Genomic DNA, 22,064 nt, shown 5'->3' with positions numbered 1-22,064 from the left:
TTGGATCCAAAAAGGCTAATCTGGATTCACCACTCCATGCGGCCTTCCAGTGATTTTTTAAAATGTGTTTTTATTTGATTAGCATTCAAATAGATCAATGAATACAGAATTAAGATCTACCACAAAGCAAGAAAGCACGAGGCAAGGCTAATCAAAAGATGCTTATTACGCCAAGCCTTTTAACAAAAGCTCATTTAGCGTGCAGCTCATATACACAGGGCTCGAAGCAAAAGAGTAAAACAAACAAAAATCAAAACAAAAACCTTCCACCTTAGATAATAAATCACATTTCAATAATCAAAGCAAAACAAAAAAGAGTTTCAGTATTATTATGGCTCTATTTTTAAACATGTTTTTAAACAAGGAAAATGAACTAGATCTTTTGAAATCACTGTCATAACTCTTCCACACATTAACCCCTCTGACAGAAACACATCTCTGCTTTATGTTTGTCCTTATCTTGTTTTTTCTTGCTCTGGAGTAATTTGGCACACCTCAGCCTTTCCTCCCTGTATCATTAAGAATGGCTTCTTGACAACCACACTTTGACTGGGACCATTTCTGATGAGGCCTCGGTGACGTTAGATGGATCCACTGGAGGGTCGGATGCATCTCTCAGATCTTTGCTGGGTTTCTTCCTGTTTCTCACAGACATGACTTGTAATATGTCGTTTATACTGTTGTTTACGGTGTTTTTGCCAGAGGCTTGTCGGCAGTGTCAGCATGCACTGCTGAGATTAAAATGATTTCTTTGCCAGTTCACTCCCAAGGTTTAAAAAAATAAAGAACTTAGGGCTTCATTTAAATCGTTTGTATACCATCAACATCACAATTTTAATTTTTGGTCACATTTTTCCACCAGTCTTTCGACTTATTTGCTACTAATGCTGAAAATGTCTATACAGAGATCTTGGTCACTGCAGAGTCCATGCACACCTGCAGTTTGATGGCTTGTGTTGTTGTTAATTAAACCCTGTCTAAATAAATGATCTATAGCTGTGTTACAGATGGTTAGAGCTCGATCAACAAAAAGTAAAGAGCGTCATCTGCATTAACTGGAGCGCATTAAGTCACGCTACGTTGAAGTGGCTCATTGTGCGCTCGGGAGCGGTGTAGCTTTAAGAAGGAGGTGGGCAGCGCTCCGATGACGCATGAATAATCCTGAAAAGACGCTTCTAAACTCCAGGCCGGAGCCAGCGTGTATGATGGCTGTTGACTGAGCTGGAAGAATTTCCGAGCCTGGCACGATCAACTGTTGAGAAAATAGTTTGAACAGGTTCAGGAGCTTGGGAAGCGACTCTAAATGCAGAATAAAACACACCCATTCTGGTAGATTGGCTTCTCCAAAAGACAAATACAGTTATTTACTATTAAGGCATTTACTAACGACAGAGGGCTTTCTGTTTGCAGCTCTATGTGCGCTGCCGAGAGCCAACTTGAGGGAAGGAACATTGGAAGAATATTTCTCTAAAAGTCTTTGGCTGTCTGTCTTGAAGAGGAAGTGCTACCATGCCACATTTGAGAACACTATGTGTCTATTTCTTGGTAGCCCTGAGCCCAGTTATGACAAACACCATGACCGAGGACTTAGATGTTTTGGTATTTTTGCCACAAAATAATTCTTATCTTTTTTCATATGAACGAGTCGCACCGGCGATCCGTTACGCACAAAAGAGGCTGAAGGCAGACGGGGGTCAGTACTCCGGGTTCAACTTCAACATCCAGTTTGAAAACTCCGACTGCCTCTATGATGCTTTCTTCACATTGGCGGACAGGTCTTGCGGACAGAAGCCCGACCTGATCCTGGGTCCTGTGTGCGAGTACGAGGCTGCGGCAGTGGTAAGGCTGGCGTCCCACTGGAACATCCCGGTGATCTCGGCAGGTGCCCTGGCCACAGGTTTCGCGAACAAGAACAAAGAATACTCCCACCTGACTCGCATCGCCCCGCCATACGTGAAAATGGCAGAGACTTTCACGGCGATGTTTGAACACTTCTCCTGGAGGAGCGCTCTGCTGGTCTTCGAGGACGACCGGGAGCAGCGGAACTGCTACTTCACGTTAGAAGGAGTATACCATCTGATGAGTAACTATAACATTGAAAGCTATGTGTTAACTGATGACAAACCCCTGGACACTGACGAGCTGCTGCGAAGCATCAGTGACATGGAAGGTAAAGCAGCTTTCCTTACTCTTTAATTAGACGGTGTCTACAGTGTGCTTAATGACAGCTGAAATAAGTCTTGACTTTAGCTCATCGTCACTGGATTTGGCTGACAGCTAACCATCATTCATAGCTCGGTGTAGACTATATATGGTTTGTGTTCTGTATGAAAGCCAGCGAGTTTCAGTTGATGAAACCAATGAGCCCTACACTGACGTGCCCTTCACAAGCCTGCATTTATCTGACATATCAGTTTGTACATGCACTCATAGTCCTCCTCTACAGCAGATTTCAGTGAATGCAACAATCGTAATGGGCTAAATTAGCCACTGCCAGCAAATGTAAGTACAAGTATATACCTGCACTGTCACACTAGTATTCACAGTCTGTACATTAACAACTATCCAAGTTTCACGTTTCAGCCCATTTCAGCTTCAGCAGTCTGAACTCGGTCAGTGTTGTGGCTCTTTTAATCTCCTCCTCCACAGCAGCCTCTCAGTACACGCAATAAATGGCATTATTACCAAAAGCAGCACGATCTGCTCATGCACAGGGATTAACTGACAGCTCGATGAATCAACTAAATGTTTTATCAGACACAATAAGCAACCTGAAGCTGTGAGAGATGTTTTCTCTTATTCACTGTTCTGTCCTGTTCTCTTACTACACTATTCACATAACAAAAGGCAGTGCTTCAGAAATGATACTAGACAATACAATGAAAAGCATTTTCACTTTTTTGCACATTTCTCAAACTTCCATGTTTCAGATCATCAAACAAATTTAATATTAGACAAATTTAAAATGCAGTTTTTAAATGATGATTTAAAAAACCCACCTGGTCCTGTGTATTAAAAAAAAGTAATTGCCCCAATAGGGCTGTGCGATATGACCAAAATCTCATATCCCGCTGTAAAACATCTATCGTCCGATAACGATATAAATCACAAAAATGTAACATTTTCTGTAAATTCTGTGAATCTCGGGCAGCTGAAGTGTTTCCAGCTGGGCGTCGTGTATCTGGATCTCGTGTATCTATCATACCGATGCATGAAACGACACATTTTAGACATAAGTTGTAACTGCTGCGTGAGTATTTCTTACATGGCGTGTTGCGGGGAGAAGCCTGTTCTAACGTTTGAGTCTAAGGTTTATTTTTTAGCACCTGGTGGCTCTTTTTTGCTTCTCATCCGTAAACTCTCTGCATATTCTTTCACGTGATTCAGTTTATTTTGAAAAGTCTCAACAGGATCTTGAGCTTTATTGTGAAAGGTTTATGTGGAAAACAAGCGGACAGGCGATGGTGTTACTGTCGTTGTTGCTAACGACAACGCATAAAAACAGGCGCTTGTCCATCGTAGTGTGGTTATATTAAATATAAGAGAAAGAGAGAACTTTAAGAAACTAATAATAACTACAGCGACATCAGAACCATGAACAAATATTGCCGTAAACAGTTTATTTTGCGACACCACGAAACAAACGATAGGGTAAAATGAAACGATAGATGTTTTTATATCGTCATCCGATATATATCGTTATATCGAACAGCCCTAAGCCCCAATTTGATAAATCATGAGTCATGTGATCAACCACATCATTTTTTAAGACCTGGGTTTAATTTGGGGCGACCGTGGCTCAGGGGGTTGGGAAGCGCATCTGTAACCGGAAGGTCGCAGGTTCGATTTTCGGGCTCTCTGTCCTGGTCGTTGTGTCCGTGGGCAAGACAATTTACCCTACCGCCTACTGGTGTTGGCCAGAGGGGCCGATGGTGCGATATGGCAGCCTCGCTTCTGTCAGTCTGCCCCAGGGCAGCTGTGGCTACAACTGTAGCTGCCTCCACCAGTGTGTGAATGTGAGAGTGAATGAATAGTGGAATTGTAAAGCGCTTTGGGTGCCTTGAAAAGCGCTATATAAATCCAATCCATTATCATTATTAATTTCCTTAGCCACACCCCTTTAATGTCAAAGCCTGTGATTCAACAATAAGAAAGAGACAGCGAAACGGCATCGACGGGCGATTTCCAGGAGAAACGCCGGCTCATCTCACGATGATGTTTGATTATTTTTGGAGGAAATAGTCTGTGGACATCACTGCTGATGTAAAACTAAGACAGCATTTCATAACAGGAACATCACACCAACAGTCCAACATGGTGGTGGTGGTGTGATGGTCGGGGGTTGCTTTCATGCTTCAGGATCTGGATGTAATTAGTGGAACCATGAATTCTAGGACAATGTCAGTTTGCTCACTCATGTCCTGCAGCAGCACACACAGAGTGTCTTCCTCTGAATAGTTTTTAAGAAACAGGTTTTTTAGTGGCCTATTCAAAGTCCATCTGATATGTTTAATCTTACAGTGAAATCATTATTAAAAACCAACAATGTTATCTTATTAAAATTTGTTTCATCTGAATCATGTGTGATAAATATGCAACAAACTAAGGAATCAGAAAGAGGTCGAATACTTTTGCATGGCACTATCTACAGTAAATAATGTAACATCTATAATAATGTATCCAATCATAATCCCAGATTTTTAAAGATCTCTGGTGTTTTTAGAAAATTAAGATGAATACAGAAGGAAGCTGTCCTGTAACTGAGAGAAACCCTGTCAGATATAGCTCTGCTGCTTCTGCAGTGATTCCTCACAGCTCTGAAAACATGTGCGATTTTTCAGCCTGTTCCTTTTCAGATCCAAGCAAACATCCCTCGTGTAGCACAAGCTATCGGAGGTGATAGGCATGTGTGTGTTTGTTTGTCCTCACCCCGCCCACTGCCTCCACTGCTTAGACAGACTTACATAACATCCTGCATGCTGTCTGCATGGTCCATCATCTCGTGTCTAATGGTTTTGTTGCTTCTCACTTGACAATCTGGACTCCTTCTTCTCTCCAGGAACATTTCCAACTCACCTTGAACCACACCAGCCAACTAGCATCGTGTATGCTGTCATTTCTACACGATTGCTCTGTTTGCTGCTGTATCACTGTGTTTCACTGCTCATCACTGTGTCACACAGCTTCTTCTCTGCGAGTGTGTCCAGAGGTGTTTTTGCATGGAGCCATTAAAAACTGCCAATGGAAAGTAAAGTAAGCCAAAACCATTTAAACCAGTGGGATTACTGTTGGTAAATAAAGCATGGTAATGAAGCGCAGCAAATCATAGGGCCACCCAGTAATCAATCCAGGGACTCACTCAACACATTTGAACCCATGTGATATGTGCTTAAAGCGCGAGGCTAAAATACTGATAAGCAGGTTGTTGGCACCGCTGCTGTGGTCATGACAGCCCTGAGGAAGTGGAACCATATCAGAGTAGCTGCGCCGGTGTCATACAGAGTTGCCTGTGATAAACTTTAAATGGTGACGAGAGGCTAAGGGTACTTGATAGCAAGACATGAGTTTGAGATATTTTATGGGATTCAACAGCCGAGCAGTGGGCAGAGCTGAACGCTCCTCCATGTTTCATGTGTGGCTACACAAAAACATCAATAACCAATGTGAACAGCAGGCTTTTCTAAGAAATGTAAATCTTTCCTAACTAGCTTCCAGTGAGAGGCATCATGTCTGATGATGCTGTGACAGCTCTCAGCTTTTCCCCGTGCTGGCACTCAGTTGCTACTCTCATCTGTTATGATGTCATAGTCATGTTTGTAGGAAATGATCAGTTTTTACACAAAACTCTGTATGGAGAGTTCAGAAGAACAGAAATGCCCACAAACATGGACTGTTGCATATTATACAACTTGTTCAAGATGAACAACTACTTCAGTGTAAAACAACTGCCAACATGATCTTATAAATGGTGTTGTTGGCCTGTCACAGTGCAGCGTTACAGCCTGCAAAGCAACTATTGTACTGCGAAATATCACCAGGGCTCAGGATGGGCCCAAACAAACCAGAGTGGTGTCCTGGCACCAACAGGAATAGGTCAACTTGATAATAATTACATATTATTCGTTATTTTTTGCTGTATGGTGTTGCTTTCACCTGACAGCACAGAGGTGCTTGATCAGCAATAAGAAAATGATGACGTCTGTGGTAAATAGTGAGTTATTACTGCTAAAACACTAATAATGTCCAAATATCTTGTATAAACAGTAGGGATGAGACTCAGTTTTGCAGAGCTGAGTCGCAGTAGTTCAGTTCGGGTTAACAGTTAGTCTGCTTATCAGTGTGACATGCACTCGAGCTACAATCAGCTGGTTTCAGTCTGTTGCAGTCTACAGCATGGATATGGACGTTATTTTACTACATAAAAGGACGAGAACGCGACGGTAAAGTGCAAGCTGCATCTATCTGCACAGACGCCATGCTAATGCTAAGCTAGCCAAGTGATGTTAGAGTGGGCGAATGCTGACCCTACCCCAGCAGCCAGAGCCTGAACTTCAACAGGTGACAAACAGGTGAGCAGTTGGACTGCAGCCTCTGTTTCGACCTGTTCTTCTTTCTAAGTTAGAGTCACTGTGGTGATAAAGTTTGTTCTGATTTTCATCTTTGCTTTGTGTTTGTTCATACCTAAATACTGAGAGAAAAATCATGTGTGTGTCCTCATTAGGGCAGGGCTTGTAACAGCCACTATGGTGTGGTGTCCCTTTAAGACACCCAAGTCGAGGGTTGATGGTGTCATCAGTGTGTGCCACTGGTCTCTCTCTCTCGCTCCGGGATTATGAGGACACGTGCCTTCACGCTTGTGCTTAACGAGGGACAGATTTATGTTTTCTTCTCCAGACCTTTTTTTGTTTTATTTGCAACGCTTGGGTTGTATGAACGCTGGGCGTTATGTTGTTGAGCCGCAGCCGTTCAGCCGGGCTTTTATATGGTTGTTGAAGAAGGCGTATTAAAGAACCACCGTGGATTATCGATACCAGCGTGAGTGTGTGTTCTTCCGATTAGCCTGCTAGGTGTTTTGCCGCCTCCGCTCCACCACGCAACACAACTCAACGTTACAGGCTGTTGTGTAGGACTGTAGCCTTGGATTTAAATGTGTTTCAGGTCATCTTATGGAGAAATGCAACACTATTATAACAAGTAGCATAATGAATTATTTTCTCCTGGTAGTAATTAAGTAACACACTGCGTTACTTTGAAGAACAGTGTTGTGTAATGTGTGTAACACATGACGACCCCAGCACTGATCACAACAGACAGGGGAGATACAACAAACACAGACATTTGACCACATTGTATCCAATTAATGTGCACAAATGTAGCATCATTAATATGCTGCTTAGTAGTGACTCTCAGAGTGAAGCCAATGACAATCGTTAATAGGATCATTCAGTAATAGAAACTCCTTAATAATAATAATGTTGTCATGGTCCGTGGTCCTGTGTCTGTGGAATGCGTGATGCTCGGGTAGCCACACCCCCGGGCTGGGCCATCACTGGCGCACCTGCTCTCCATCACGGTGACTACACGAAGATCTACTTAACCCGGCGCTGACGGATGTTCCACGCCAGTCCGTTAGTCACCCCCACAGTGGTTTCTACTCGGCGTCTGCCACCTGCCTGTCCTCCGGCTCAACTGGATCACTCGGTGCATCATCTGGCCTATTCGCTATCCCCACGGACTTCCTGCTCACGGACTGCCACACTTCCCTCCCACGGTCCCGTTCTATCCCTCCCATGGTCCCGATCCCGGCTTCCTCGTGTCATTGTTTCCCTGGGTTTTTAGTTTCTTGTTTTGCTCCCTAGTTTTCCCGGGTCGCCTTTCATTATTACAATAACGTGTCTTTTCTGTTAGCGCGGTGTCTGCGTCTGGATCCTTTTTGTGCACGCGCGCCGCGGCGCATGACAAATGTAGTATTGGTTGCCATTTTCTAATAGCAGAGCAGGCAGAATATTAACAGGAACTAAAAAGAGAGCTCATATTTCTCCCATATGAGCTTCTCTTTACTGACTTACTCTCAAATTAAATTTAAAATCCTTCTCCATCCAGTATCAAGTCCTGAATGATCAGGTCAGTTATGTCTTAAAGACCTCATACTGTCCTGCATTTCTCGCAGTTTCCAAAAATAAAATGGGATTCAAAGCCTTTAGGTGTCCAGGAGATAGTCATCTACTTTAAAAATCGAGCTTCAGTCTTTCCTTTTGAGTGATGGTGACTTTGAGCTTAGTTATTCTGATATAAGCTCCGGCTGCTGGGGGACTTCCCATCATTACTGAAAAGCATTTTGTGAAAACACCACGTCCAGTTTTGGGATATCCTTACCTGGATGATCGATGCATTAAGACCTCAGCTAGTACAGACTTTTGTGTGTGCTTTGTGCTGTTAGTGGTTAGACTCTCTGTGCTTATCTCTCTGCTTTCTCGTTTGATGCTGCAACTTTTCAAATGTCAAATACCTGCCCTCACTGAGGCTTGTTTTGACAGAGAGCTCCGGTTAAAAGGTGCTCTTTCTCCCAGTGCAAAGTTCTTACTCAAAGGGATTTGCCGAGTCATTAGCTTCTTATCTGTAGTACTGGTAAATGGTAAATGGCTGGTTCTGAGCACTCAAAACACTTTATACAACATATCTCTTTCACACATTCATGAGGTTTTTCTATGGTTAAGGGTTTACTTTCCAACATCCCTCTCTGGATGGACTGGAGAGAAACTTGGGGATAGGATCTTGCTCAAAGACATTGGGTATGCTGACTGTAGCAGCCAGGGATTAAATCACCAATGTTCTAATTCAGCGGTCCCCAACCTTTTTTGCGCCACGGACCAGTTTATGCCCGACAATATTTTCACGGACACGTGAGGTGTCGCGGATAAATATAACAAAATAAAACTAGTACCGGTACTGAAAAAAAGAAGATTTATTCATAGCACACGTGAAAAGACCCAGGAAAACAGAGTAAACGATAAAAACGATAACAAAATAACGCCGAAAACCGATAAAACCCCTGAAAACCAGACATTTCACACCTGAGCCTCAACTCTCACGGCCCGGTACCAAACGACTCACGGACCGCTACCGGTCCGAGGCCCGGGGGTTGGGGACCGCTGTTCTAATTTATAGATGATCTGTTCTACCTCCTAAGCTACAACCACCTCACATCCATGTCTCTACTTGGAAAAGCCACAGAATCAGATTCTTGTGTTGTGGTATTTTGAGTTTTGTGTTCTTTTACTATATTTATAAAGACCCATATTTATAAAGGTCGGTTTATCCTTTAATAACCTTTAATCTGCTTTTGTTGTGAATTTACCTTAACTTTTAATGGAGAACAGCATAAACATACCAACGCTTGATGTGCTTTTCAGAACAGACCGTTCTTATTTTGATAGCATCAGAATACAGTCTGCATATATTCCAACAGTACGGCTCAGCAGTAAGAGTCAAGGTGTAAAGTTGTCTCACAGGTAATCCCATTTTATTATTCATGAAAGCCAATTAGTACATTTTGATGAAATCACTCAAAATAGAGTTAGTGTTATTTTCAGATGTTACCTGTCCCCCATATCAGGTAATAAGATGACAGGTGCTTCCATTAGCTAGAAGACTTCCGTTAGATGACCGAAGAAATATTGTCTGGTCTCAAATTCTGTTGCAACATATGAAAGCATGCATCCATGCTGCCTTGGCTCAGCTGGTGGAGGTAGCTCATGACCTCAGCCCGTTCTCACTCACGACACGTAATATACCGACAATTTGTCACGTCCCGAGGCATTCAATGGGAACGCGAAAGGTGACCTTCCACGTTCCTATGCTACCTGCCGGATTGTGGATGAAATGGATTAGGATGACACTCCCGCGGTAACAAATGTTCCAGCCGTATATTCCACACCTAACCATAACCTCAGGCTCTTGTAGAATGTATGAGATTCAGGCTGTAGATATTGATATTTCACAATATCTTGTGATGTGCTTGCACTAAGGTTGGGTGATTGGGCGAATATATCGACGATAGGCCGCCCTATCGTTGATAGTTTTTACAAGAGCCATTTATTTATTTATTTGTCCATGAGTAAGTTTGTGGTTGAAGCTAACAGAAGCAGTCAACAGAAGTAAATAAACGCACTGTTTTAACAGCCTCCTCCTCAGAGTGTGCCCAAATGCAGAGATTCATTTACTCAGACTCATAACAGAAAGAAAGAACAGCAGCAGCCTATGTTCAGAAAAAAAGCATTATATATAAATAAAAACCACAATAATGGAAACAAAGAGAAACTGTCAGGGTCCCTGTGTCTACCCTGGGGTCGGCACCCCTGGGCACACGTGCCACAGTCGGCACACGAAGGGTTAACAAATGGCACGACCACAGCTGGACTGGCCATCGGGATACCGGGCATTTGCTCGGTGGGCCGATGGTGATTTTTCGATTTTATGGGCTGATGATTTTTTTTTGTAATGGAATAAACAATGAGAGGTGGTGGATTGGCCAGATGCTGGCCAGTGTGTAAAAAAAACTCTTCCACAGAGGCCAGCTGGTGGATGAGAGAAAGGGGAGGCAGGAGGAGGAGAGACGCGAGGCGGCCGCCGGTCCGAGTGTCAGGTGAACTGAACTTCAGGTAAGAAGTTATGACCTGCAGTCTATCTGGGTCAGATATGAACCAAGTTTAGGTGGAGTTTATTTTCGTTGTGCTGACTTTTTCGTACTGCGTGCTAGCTAGCATGATGGAGTTTCTACAGCTGGGTGGTGCTATGAAGTTACTGATAGTGAACTTTATTCATAATGTTAGTTAGTAGAGTTGGTTTACCTTTTAGGTGACATGAAAGAGTTGAAGTTATGAACTGTTTCTGAGAGACAAATAACACCAGGATCCTTTTCTGTGTAGCTGACAGCTGGTAACTGTGCAGGGGCGGATCAAGCAAAGTTTTGCCAGGGGGGCAGGTAGGGCATTAACAGGGAGAGGGGGGCACAAAGATATACTTTCTTATTCTCATTTAAAATGTCTCGCTGTTATTAAATATTTATGTGATGTTTTGTCCCAGTCCAGCCCTGCGCACGACACGCAGTGAGTTAATCTGAGAAGGAGCATTAGAAAATAAATGGCCACGCCAGCGGTGCACATCGCAAATCAGCTCGCATAGACACATTAGTTGTGCTGCTTCTTAATGACGGTATCTTAGCTAACAACCCCAACTACCAGATTCAACTTGTAATTGGGTTAAAATAACTTAGCTACTGGTGAGAGGGACGTTGTTAGCTTTCTACATTCCGACACTTCAAAAGCTTCAGGAGCTTTCCGCTCAGCGCAGCATCAGCACCGCGGAGATACACGGATACATCCGTAGACTCGAGACAGAATTCACTATGTGTTTTTGGGACTTTCAGGTGTTTGGACCAATGTTTTCTTTTCTGATCAAACCAGAAGCTTTAATGAGCAGCTGGATTTGTCTCGCATTAACTGTCTGAGTTAATATGACATCAAAATGCAGCTGATTGAAATAAAAACCTCGACTCTGTGGTGTCAAAGTTTGCAGAACTACAGATGCAGCTGGAATCCACAGCTGTGTGTGTTCATGGAGCTGCATGTTCACCTGCTGGACGTCACTATCTGACAAGTTTAACTGTCTTCAGAACATTGCAGAGGCCTTATTGACAGTATTTGGCTCTACATGTCTGTGTGAGCAGATTGTCTCTCACACGACTCCTCAGGTAGCCTCTGAATGCTGGACACTGGGAGACCTGTGTCTCTGAGTGGGAGAGGAGAGATCACATGGTCTCCCACTCAGAGATAACAAACATGCCATATTGGCCCAGTTTATTTTTCTTATCATTGTTGTGAGGAGACCATAAATAGCATTTGTATTTTCTGTTGTACAGTTCATTTGCTGTTATGGTTAAAAAGTCTTTTTTGTTTCCAAATAGCTGATAACTATTCGCTGACAGCTGCCAACATCTGCGGACAAATATGATTCTATAAAGTGGTTCTATATAGTGCGTAACTGTTAATATAGAGCATTATTAAATGTATTGCTAATGCAACCATATGGCACACTGACCTCTGAGGAGATTTTAGATGCGCTCGTCATCAGAAAGGTTGCCGACCCCTGGTCTACCTGGTTGGCTCATCGTGGCTACATGTGTGTTTGTTTAGATTTTGTTCCTGCTCTCTCCCTCCCTCTCTTTCCCTCCGCCTGGGTGGAGCTCACCTGTGGGCTCCTGCCTTTGGCTCACACACCTGGTCGCAATCACACACCTGTGGCTCATCACCCGACAGTGTTCCAGTCCCTTTATAAGATGGCAGCACCGTGCTTCTCGTCGCTGGACCGTTGCCGACTCTCGTCAGTGTAAACCCAGCTCAGCTTACTCTCGTGTTTTCTTAGCGATCTACCCGTAGTGATCCTTCCGTGTCTCTGTGAATAGACTTCCCTGGACCAACCCCTGTGTTACCTGAGCGAAGTTCAGGTAACACAGTGAAGTGAGTGAAGTTTGGAGTGAGCTTTTGTGTTTTCTGTGGAGTGTGAAGAGGAGCGTGAGGCGTGGAGCGTGGACGGAGTGTGGAGTTAGGAGTGTGTGTGGACTTCCAGCGTCTTGTCCCCCGTTCGTGTGCGGATCCCCGGAGCCCGTCCTTCCCCAGTTTGTAAATAGATCACCTGGTGTTGCTGTAAATAAAGACTCTTGTGTTCTCTATTCAGAGCCTGCGCGTGAGTCTGTTCAGTCCCGCTGTGACAGAAACTGGCTTCTTTTTTCCACTAACGTGTTTACAGGTCGTTCCAGTGTTTGTATGACACACTCGACCAAACAACAAATAAATAAAAAATCAAAATGTCTCTTGCAGCGATCATAAAAAGAAATCTCTGACGTAAAGCTACGTTTTTTGTGCGATTCGGCGTGTCTCAAATAAATAAATAAATACATACATACATAATCCAAAAAGTATCTATATTAATACTGAAACAAACAAGAAAAGAAGGTCAAATATTCCCCCTAAACAAAATTCTGTGACAGGCAAACGAGCATGTTTACTTCATCAGGTTTCAGCAGCGTGCACAGGTGGTTAACAATATTAGCAGCGGTGATGAAGACGTGTTCTGAAGGTGTGTTTGTGGCTGGTGTACACAGCCTGTGCCATGTGTGACATCAACGTTTTTCATGTACTTTCCATCAAACAAGTGGATCGTCTTCTCCGTCTACAACCTCCTCGCTGAGGTAACAGTCCATTTCTATCTGCGCCTTCTCCTCCAGTGTGCAATTTGGCAATTAGTTCGTCCATGTTTGGACTTTTTCTATGTTCTAAACGCGCAAATCAGTCCGTGCATGATTACATTGCTCCGCCCATCAAAAAGTCTGCGCATGTGCAACTGATGATTTTCTGTTGGAACATGTTTACGTATCGCCCAAAGTTAGCTTGCACTTCATGCAACATGAAGTGCAAGCTAACTTTTTTAAACATTTTTAAACTGCAACAGTTTAAAAATGATCCATCCATCCAGGAAGCAATACCTGCTCTACAGGTGTTGCTTCCTATAGCCTTACGTTTGCCTTACCCTATACCTGATGAAGCCTCAATAGACTGAAAATTTGTAAACCAATAAATGTGGCAAGCAAACCTGTCTGCAGGAGTTTCATTTATGTGAAACTGGTTAGGAGAGCACATATTACAGTTTTTTTCAATCGCTAACAAGCGCCTACCCATACTTCAGATACTTTTCTAAACTCTTAACACAGACTCACACCTACAAAACACAATTGGCCAAATGGATAATTTCCTTCTCAAAAATACATTTTGTTAAATATATACTAACTCTTCATTTCAAAACAGAACACATCTTTCTCTGCACACACTAACTGTACAAAAACACTATGAATCTGACTCAAAATGAAATTAGTCTGTCAAAGAATAACACTTGTTTTCACTTCACAAGGTACATGCAGTCAATCAAAGTACACCAGGTTTCAAAATACTGGCTATTATTGACATTACAAAAACTGCATAGACTTTTATGTTTCAGTTTTACAGGTATTTGCATGCGAAACATGCAATCCACCATTTTGACACCAGAAATGTCTTGGTTGGTAACTGTATGTCCACATGTACAGTAATGTTCACATTCAAAAGCTTTCCAGTAAAAAGCAAACAAGTTTTTGTTTCTTTACTGTTTACTACAGGAGGTACAGTAGAAACACGGTATGATAGGACAGAGAAAGTTTTACACTATTGCTTACAGTGAACAAAATATCCATGAAACACACAAGAGCATTCTGAACAAAAAAAACAACAGCAAAAAGCCAAGATAAAAAGGGGGGAGGGGGGCTAAAAAAAGGCAAAAACTTTGCATCTAATCTCTGCGATCTTCAGGGTTAGGCCACATGTTTTCATCAACATCACATCTGATGTTATCCAAGTCGATGCACCTGGGATAAAACCGCCTGGTATGTCGGCTCCACCCTTGGCAATCGTCAACTGTGATGTCCCTGGAGCCGGCATCCATGGCTTCAAGGAGGGACATCTGGTCATGTGGCTGATGGTCATAAACCTTCCACCGCCATGCAGAAAAGAACTCCTCTGGGGTTGAGGAAAGGTGAATAGGGTGGAAGGAAGAGACTTACCAGTCTTGGGTGGACTTCAAACCATGTTGTTATTGCTTGCGAGTGATGGAAAGCCACATTGTCCCAGGTAATTACAAAGGTCCTCATGTTTTCACCCTCCTGACCCTGCTCTGGAACCAGGCGCTGGTGGAGATCATTGAGAAAGGCAAGCAAGCGCTCTGTATTATAGGGTCCAACCTGACATCTGTGAAGGAGTAATCCTGCATTTGCAATTGCTGCACACATGGTAATGTTTGCCCCTCTCTGTCCTGGCACATCAACTGTGGCCCTTTTTCCAATTACATTTCGTCCACGTCGACGCCTTTTGGCCAGATTGAATCCTGCCTCATCGATGTATATGAATTCATGAGGGGCCTGGTTGGCCTCCAATTCCATAACTCTCTGAAACAAAGTTTATGTAAGTCATGTTAGTACTGTATACCATACTGTACTGTAACCTAGTATTGTGTAGGTTACCTACTTGCAAAGTGCAAAGCTTATAGAACTGGACATTGGATTGAATATACACTATACCTGGACATATTGTCGTCGTAGCTCCTTGACCCTCTCACTGTTCCTCTCAAAGGGAACAGTGTAGAGCTGCTTCATCCGCACTCTGTGTTTGGACAATGTCCGCGAAATGGTTGTGAGGCTGATTCTATCGATATTGTCGAATATCTCATGGTCCGCCACAATTCTAGTTTGAATTTCACGCAGTTTTATTGCATTATTTGCAGTAACCATTTCTACAATGGCAAGCTCCTGATCATTACTGAGGAGCTTTCCTCTTCCCCCAGAGGGTGGAAGACGTTGCATTCTTTAGAAAGACAAAAAATTCAACATATGCATTACTGTATGACCATATTGACATGTCAAGTGAGAATAGAAACAATCCATGTAAAATGCAATACTTACCTGTTGGTTTGTTGAAAGATGCGTATAATGGAGGCAACCGTTGACCGCCTCAAATTGGGCTGCACTCTTTCACCAGCCTCTCTTAGTGAAAGACCATGGTTGATTACATGGTCAATGATAGTGGCATGAATTTCATCACTGACTACTGTTCTTGCAGCCCTTGGAATGCCACCACCACGCATTCTTACACCTCTACCTTGCCCTCTCCTTGGGCCTGCTCTTCTCCCTGGGCCCCTTGCTCTTACTCTTCCTCGACCAGACATTACAGTGTTTGTCTTTTTTTTGTTTCCAAAAACATCACTCCTCAAGGTCTTGCCTTATAAACCCCACTGAGTCTAAGCCAGAATGGAAGAAGCTGTGGTTGGCCCAATTTACCCAACATAAATAAGCTGTGTGTCAATTATTCAATTGTTTGTTTATTATCAGCTGAGATATGTTTTTGATATTGATATTGTTTTTGTACTGATATCATTGCAGAGGCAGAGGTTTTTATACTGTATCTAAGGTTTGGAATATTGTTTTTGCGATTGTGGGATGTTGTGTGTTAACATTCGTAGATACTACAAAAACAGTCCATAATTTTGTTGGGAGGTATAGCTTGTCTGTTAAGAAAATGTAAGCATTGTGGAAATGTGTTCACTGACTGCATATTGGGTGAACACGACATGAAATGTGTGAATGGTATGGCCACAACAGACCGATGCTGTGCTAATTGTGTTTAGAGTTTTGCAAATGTGACAACTGTTTGGACAAACGCTTGTTAGCGACTGAAAAAAACTGTAACCAATAACATTAATTATCAGTGTTAAATTATGTGATTAACATATGCTAATATTATCCTAAATGCTAAACGCTGCCTCCTCTCTGGGTGTCTCCTGTTGTTCTTGTTGCTAATAGGAATTACGCCATGGTTAGATATTTTATCACGTGAGACTGAACAGGTGTTTTCTAAAACAAAGCTTGCAAACCTGGTTCTACATTGTTTCTTGTGTTTTTCTAAAAATGTTAACTATGTATTTTTATCCATCTACACAGTAAGGAAATAATGTTTCTTTACTGTTAGAGTAAAAAGGTTTATACACTGTTACAGCTTAACTACAGTCTCAGCTCATCAGTCCAAGCTCATCAGTTCCTCTAGGAATGGTGGTGAGAAGTACAAAAACTGAAACACTACCATGACATTAATACTCCTCCTGGGCACCATCTGCTCCTCTTTACATGTTCAGGTTACCGTAGGCAACTAATAATATGTCATCAGCCATCAGTTTCTCTCCACCAGGTCTGGAAAAAGCAGTGCCTGTGTGTTTGTAATTGCATTATGGATAGAGCTGTGGCTGTGGTATACAACACTAGATTCAGACCCACTTCAGGTAAACGTTGACATATGCAGTTTCCTTCATACTCTTCCAGCTTTCTCAGATGTGTTGCCATTGAAAAATAAGACACAGATGAGATTTTCATCAAATGTAAAAGTTTAAAGATTTGATATGTTTCCTCTGTTTGACTGAGAGCCACATGTTGGGTTATTACTTTAGACCGTGTCCCAAATTCCCAGAGCTGATATTGTACAATAAAACCTTAAGTCAAGCTGGGTGTCATGTTTCTATGTTGAATGAAGCGTGAAGCACAGATTTGAAGAGTAATATTATTTTTCTAAAGGCTTCATTTATGCTTTTAAACCATGAATATTAAAGGCAGTGAATCACATGTTTATCAGCTTCAGTTTCAGGCTGTCGTCAGCTTTGCCCGTTATAATCTGACGATCCAGCTTCTCAGATTTGATTGGTTTTTTGAGGTGATGTCATTTGGAATTTGATCCTTTAGTTTGATTTTCCTGATAACTGAAAAAATTTATTGTTTCATACTCAGTTTGAAATGCAAATAAAATTACAATGTAAGATGTAGGGTTAGGGTCAGGGGTTAGTTTTAGCTTAGTTTTAGTATATAAAGGCAAATGGCTCTCATGCTCAAATTAAACCTTTTGTTGCTAATGCACAACCAAGTCCTCCAGTGGTACTTCTGAGTAAAAAAAACTCATAAAATATGTATGTGGGGTAATCAGGTTGTTAGTTTTTAACTGTTGTAAATTGGCAACACCTGCCTTGAGAGGGTTAATCAAGAATTGAGCTGCGGTTGTTCGAAGTCCTCGATAGGGACTGGCGGCAGCTCCCGGGCCTGGCAGATCCCCCCGTGTACTAATGAGAGAACACGGGGGGATCAACGCGAACGAACAGCTTGTAGAACTGGGCCGGGGGTGCGGGTCATATATAGAAAATACACGGAAGGGCCGTGTTTGGAGGCGTGATCCGCCCCTGAAATTTTCATAATTTATCTCCAATAATTCAAAACTATGTGCTTCTCCCAACATATGCAAACAAAAAACCCAAACTATTTGTTATAGATGATTTTGTAACATCACATCATAAAGATTCTAACACAAACTGAAAATAAAGCACCTTTCTTGTGATTGGTTCATTTCCACTGTTAGTCCATGTGAGACCTGCACTCTGATCCTGAATCTGTATGAAGGACAGAACTCCTCCAGGGCTCCGGTAGGACTCGAGATCCACTTTGACTCTGCGACCACAAGTGACTTGATAATCAGGCTGCAAGGTTCAGACAGTGATATGTACCCCAGGACTATAATAATAAGGAGAAACAGTTAGTCAGGAAATAAATATTGATTTCTGTATCTTAAGGACTCTGTTTAACTGACCTACATATACATATTTAATTTCCACCCTCCTTTCTTTTCCTTATCCCGTTCACCTGTCTGACAAGCACATCCAACATCACTGCTTGTTGTTTTATGGAAATGGCATTGCAATTTGCCTCTGCCCATTTTCACTATGTTATATTTCGAAAGCTAACAGGCGAAACAGGGCATCTGAAATACAGTGTGGGCACTCAGTAAGTGCTCCATGTGCTGGCCCATTCCTGAGTTCATTTGTAACGAGCATCAGCGCTCCAGCAAAAAGGAAAATCCAGAAGTTTTGAAATATTGCTGGCTGCAAGCGCTGCCCCGTGGAATGGCTTGCAGAGCATATACAGGGCCAGTAGTGTGTAGAGCCCAGTGTAATTAAAGGGTGCTACAGTGCTGGCAGTACTGAGGTGAAGTTTGTCCCACTGACTCAAGGGATATTTCAGGAGGTGTGTTTAAGTGACAGAGTTGTGAGGAATGTTCCAGCGAGACTCTGAATCTTCCTTATTAGACGGGGCGCTGGGGTTACTGTTTTTCAATTGCAAGCCTTGTTTGTGCAGCCATGTGTTTGTTGGTTTATTTATTTTTAATCACTGGGACACCAGAGGGGAAAAAAACCCTTTTATACAACCCAGCAAAATCCTTCGTTACATTTGACTTTTTCCTCCTCGGCTCACTTCACTCATTTTGATCATTAAATATTTAAAGTAAACAGAAAAGGCTCTGCGGTCTACAGAGCAGTGAGGAGTCTCTTTACTAACATGGATTTCTTAAATTCTTCAGATGATTATCTTTAAATTCCTGCAATTAATATGCAAATCAGGGTGCTTTATATGAACTCTATTAATTTGATTAATTTTTTTTCCTAGTTTTCGAGGACTTTGCATTGTTGAATTGAATAATAATAATAAAAATTTTACAATTACAATTTGAAAAGTGGTCAGTTTTTACTTCAAAGGCATTCGAGAAACACCGACTCCCAGCGTGTTGGAGTGTGAAGACCAGTCAAATGTAAAATAATTTAATTTTATATTAAATCAGTATTCCACAAGTGTGAATAAAGTGTGCACACTTGCTCACAAAGTGCTGTTGCTGTTTCACTCATAGTTTAGTGACTTTTTCTGCACTTTAACTTTAACTCCAGAGTTCTTTTTGGAGCTTGAACAAATGCACTGGACAGCGTGGACAGATGAGAAGAAGCTGCATCTGTATTTGTTCATCTATTCGCTGAGATTAAGTTACACATGAAAGTGCATCCAAAGAGAACCAGCATCTCCTGAGCATGTCTCAGTTCAGTTTGTACAGCACCAAATCACAACAGGATCAAGACGTTTTATATTTGAAGTTAAAGATGCTACAATAATGTCTCCACACTGTATGTGTGTAAAGCTTTCTTCTTTTGAGAAAAATACAAATCCAGCACTGATCCTGACTTGCAGTGAATCAAACTGTAAAAAACGTAGTGTGGTCCATTTCTAGCACTGACATATACGACTCCCATTTCAGCACCAGTCTACCAAAGCATGTGCTTACCCGTGCCATGGATATCACAGCTTTTCCAAAGAGCAAAAGGGAAAAAGACACAGTTGTGTTGTGTTTAAACTTAAACGTCCTCTAATCAGCTTGTTATGGTTTACTGCTTACACACATGTCTCTTTTTTCTCAGGGCATATTAGTGTGTCAGGCCACCAAGCAGCTGGTACTTCTTATAACAAGTGAAACAATGTAGGACTCATATAAACTCTGCATTGTAATGGTCTGCACAATGCAACTACTTTGGTTGTGAAAGAAGGATCGCTGGCTCCTCCGAGACAAGATGCTGAAGTTGCCTTCGAGAGATAAGTTGCCTCCAGTGCAGCTGTTTTAGTTTTAGACTAAAGTCCTGGTATGAAAGCGTGTGAGACTGGACGAATAAGACTTTTACTAGAAGGTGCTTTGGAGAAAAGCACCAGTACCAGTTTCAATTTTATAGAAGTCCACTACTCAACAGAACTTGAAACATCCAATAATAATTATAATAATAATCCAATAATGTTGATCAAATGACAATGAGTGGCAGTGGATACAGTTACATACAGTAAAAGCAAGTGAGGTGTGTCCCTAAGTGCAGGAGTCTTGGAGTGTTGTTCCTGAGAAAGACAGTGAACAGTGAACCTGCACCTAGCTTTGACTGTGTTTCATCGGTACACAGCTTCTTAATGCTCCGAGTGCTCAGCAAGAGTAGAAAAGCACTATTTAAATGTGTAGTTGATGTGTTGCGTGTTTTCCTGGTTGTTCTACAGTCCAAGCCCCTGGCAGTGATTGAGGTGGTAAACCAACACATTATATTAAGTATATAAAGGTTACGAAATATAGGTTTCATCTATGTAGTGTATTAACTCCATCTTAGAAACAGGAGCTTGTACATCTGGAGACAACTTGGTTGTTTGTGTTGATATGAGTCAGCTGTGCAGTTCAGTATCTGATCAACATACCTCTTGAGCACCTTCCTCTTTAGGATGTGTTCTCAGGCATGCTCAGCTGGTACCATGCTGGCCCCTGTCCACATCTCCATATGAACACCAAATACTGAGAAATGGAAGAAGCTGGGCTGCTGTAATGAATCTTTTCCTTACAGTTCATTAGTGTGTACCTAAATGCTTAGTCTGTTGTGCAGCGACATCAAGCAGCCCAGCAGGATCAGTAAGTTCTTAATCTTGAAGATCGAATCACATTTTGAAATGAAATATGAGTCATGATGCACTCTGTACAGACAGCTTGATTAAGTTAAAAGCTTATCTGCTCCATCAGATGTGAGGACGGTGTCTGACTAACATGACTGATTAAACTGAAAATATACAGTTTAAGTAACAGCACTGATTGTGCCAATGTGGCCCAAAAGCAGCACACTGCATGGAGTCCATCAGCTGATTAGCTTTAGCCAGCTGTCTCTGACGGCAGCTGGTCCAGTATCTGCTCCATCTGCAGGCTCTAATCAGAGTGACGTGCATCCAGGATTACACACCACACATCCACTGGTTACATTTTGTGTTGGAAATAGTCCACAGAGCGCTCTGTGTATACGTGCACATCAGGCCTGATGCTTACAGTAATAATTATCAGCAGCTGTGCTGGAGATAGGCTTGTAGTAAATTTCTTACTGTTTTCACTTTGATGGTTCTTTTCATCATTTGAAGCTATGTGAGGTATGTGTGTTAGAATTTGATTAACATGATATGCTCCTCAAAAAAGAATTACATCTGGGACATGTGGGGTTCGATGCTATTGTGGAGCACTAACCTGCACATCGAGAAAGATTGTAACTGGCTACACAGTAAATTACATGCATTAAATATCTGATGTGCTTGGAATGAAAATCTGTCAGGAACTACGATTATTTGATGACTGTGTGAAAAATGTATACAAGTGTGGCAAAACCACACCACCCACCCGACTGTGAATCCGACTGAATTGTTATTATTTTCACTATTATTTGTGGAGCTTGGGTTATCTTTTAACGTAAATTACACTAAAGCTTACCTAAATTAATTTTCCCTTTTCATAACTTATTGTGTCCAAATAAACTGATGAGCCTATTAAATGACTTTTTGTCTCTGTCTGATTTTCTCTGCAGTGGTGATTATGTGCATGGGAGCAGAAAAAATAAGAGAGATCATGCTGGCTGCACACAAACGACAGATGACAACTGGCAAATGCATATTCTTTAATGTTGAACTCTTTAATGCCTCTTCTTATGGTAAGTTAACATCCATTACCTTAAATGTGTCTAACATACATATTTAAGGTAAATAATTATTAGAAAGCACTGGCATTGTCTGT

General features: G+C 42.0%; 1 protein-coding gene across 1 annotated transcript in view; it reads left to right on the top strand.

The window, feature by feature from the left end:
- The first annotated feature begins 1,180 nt into the window (after nucleotides 1-1,180).
- Nucleotides 1,181-22,064, top strand: part of npr3 (natriuretic peptide receptor 3) — a 29,247-nt gene continuing 8,363 nt past the window's right edge. Inside the window, exons 1-2 of the mRNA XM_086313119.1 lie at nucleotides 1,181-2,170; nucleotides 21,859-21,981. Coding sequence (XP_086169245.1) covers nucleotides 1,510-2,170; nucleotides 21,859-21,981 — 784 coding nt within the window. The 5' untranslated portion in view covers nucleotides 1,181-1,509. The remainder of the gene's footprint in view (nucleotides 2,171-21,858; nucleotides 21,982-22,064) is intronic.

This window comes from Aulonocara sp. 'chitande type north' Nkhata Bay, linkage group LG12, assembly GCF_057382095.1.
Source record: "Aulonocara sp. 'chitande type north' Nkhata Bay isolate Kocher_YH1m ecotype deep benthic linkage group LG12, A_spYH_male_GT1.1, whole genome shotgun sequence".
Taxonomy (NCBI): domain Eukaryota; kingdom Metazoa; phylum Chordata; class Actinopteri; order Cichliformes; family Cichlidae; genus Aulonocara; species Aulonocara sp. 'chitande type north' Nkhata Bay.
Note: the sequence above shows the minus strand (reverse complement) of the source record. Positions and strands in the feature narration are given on the sequence as shown.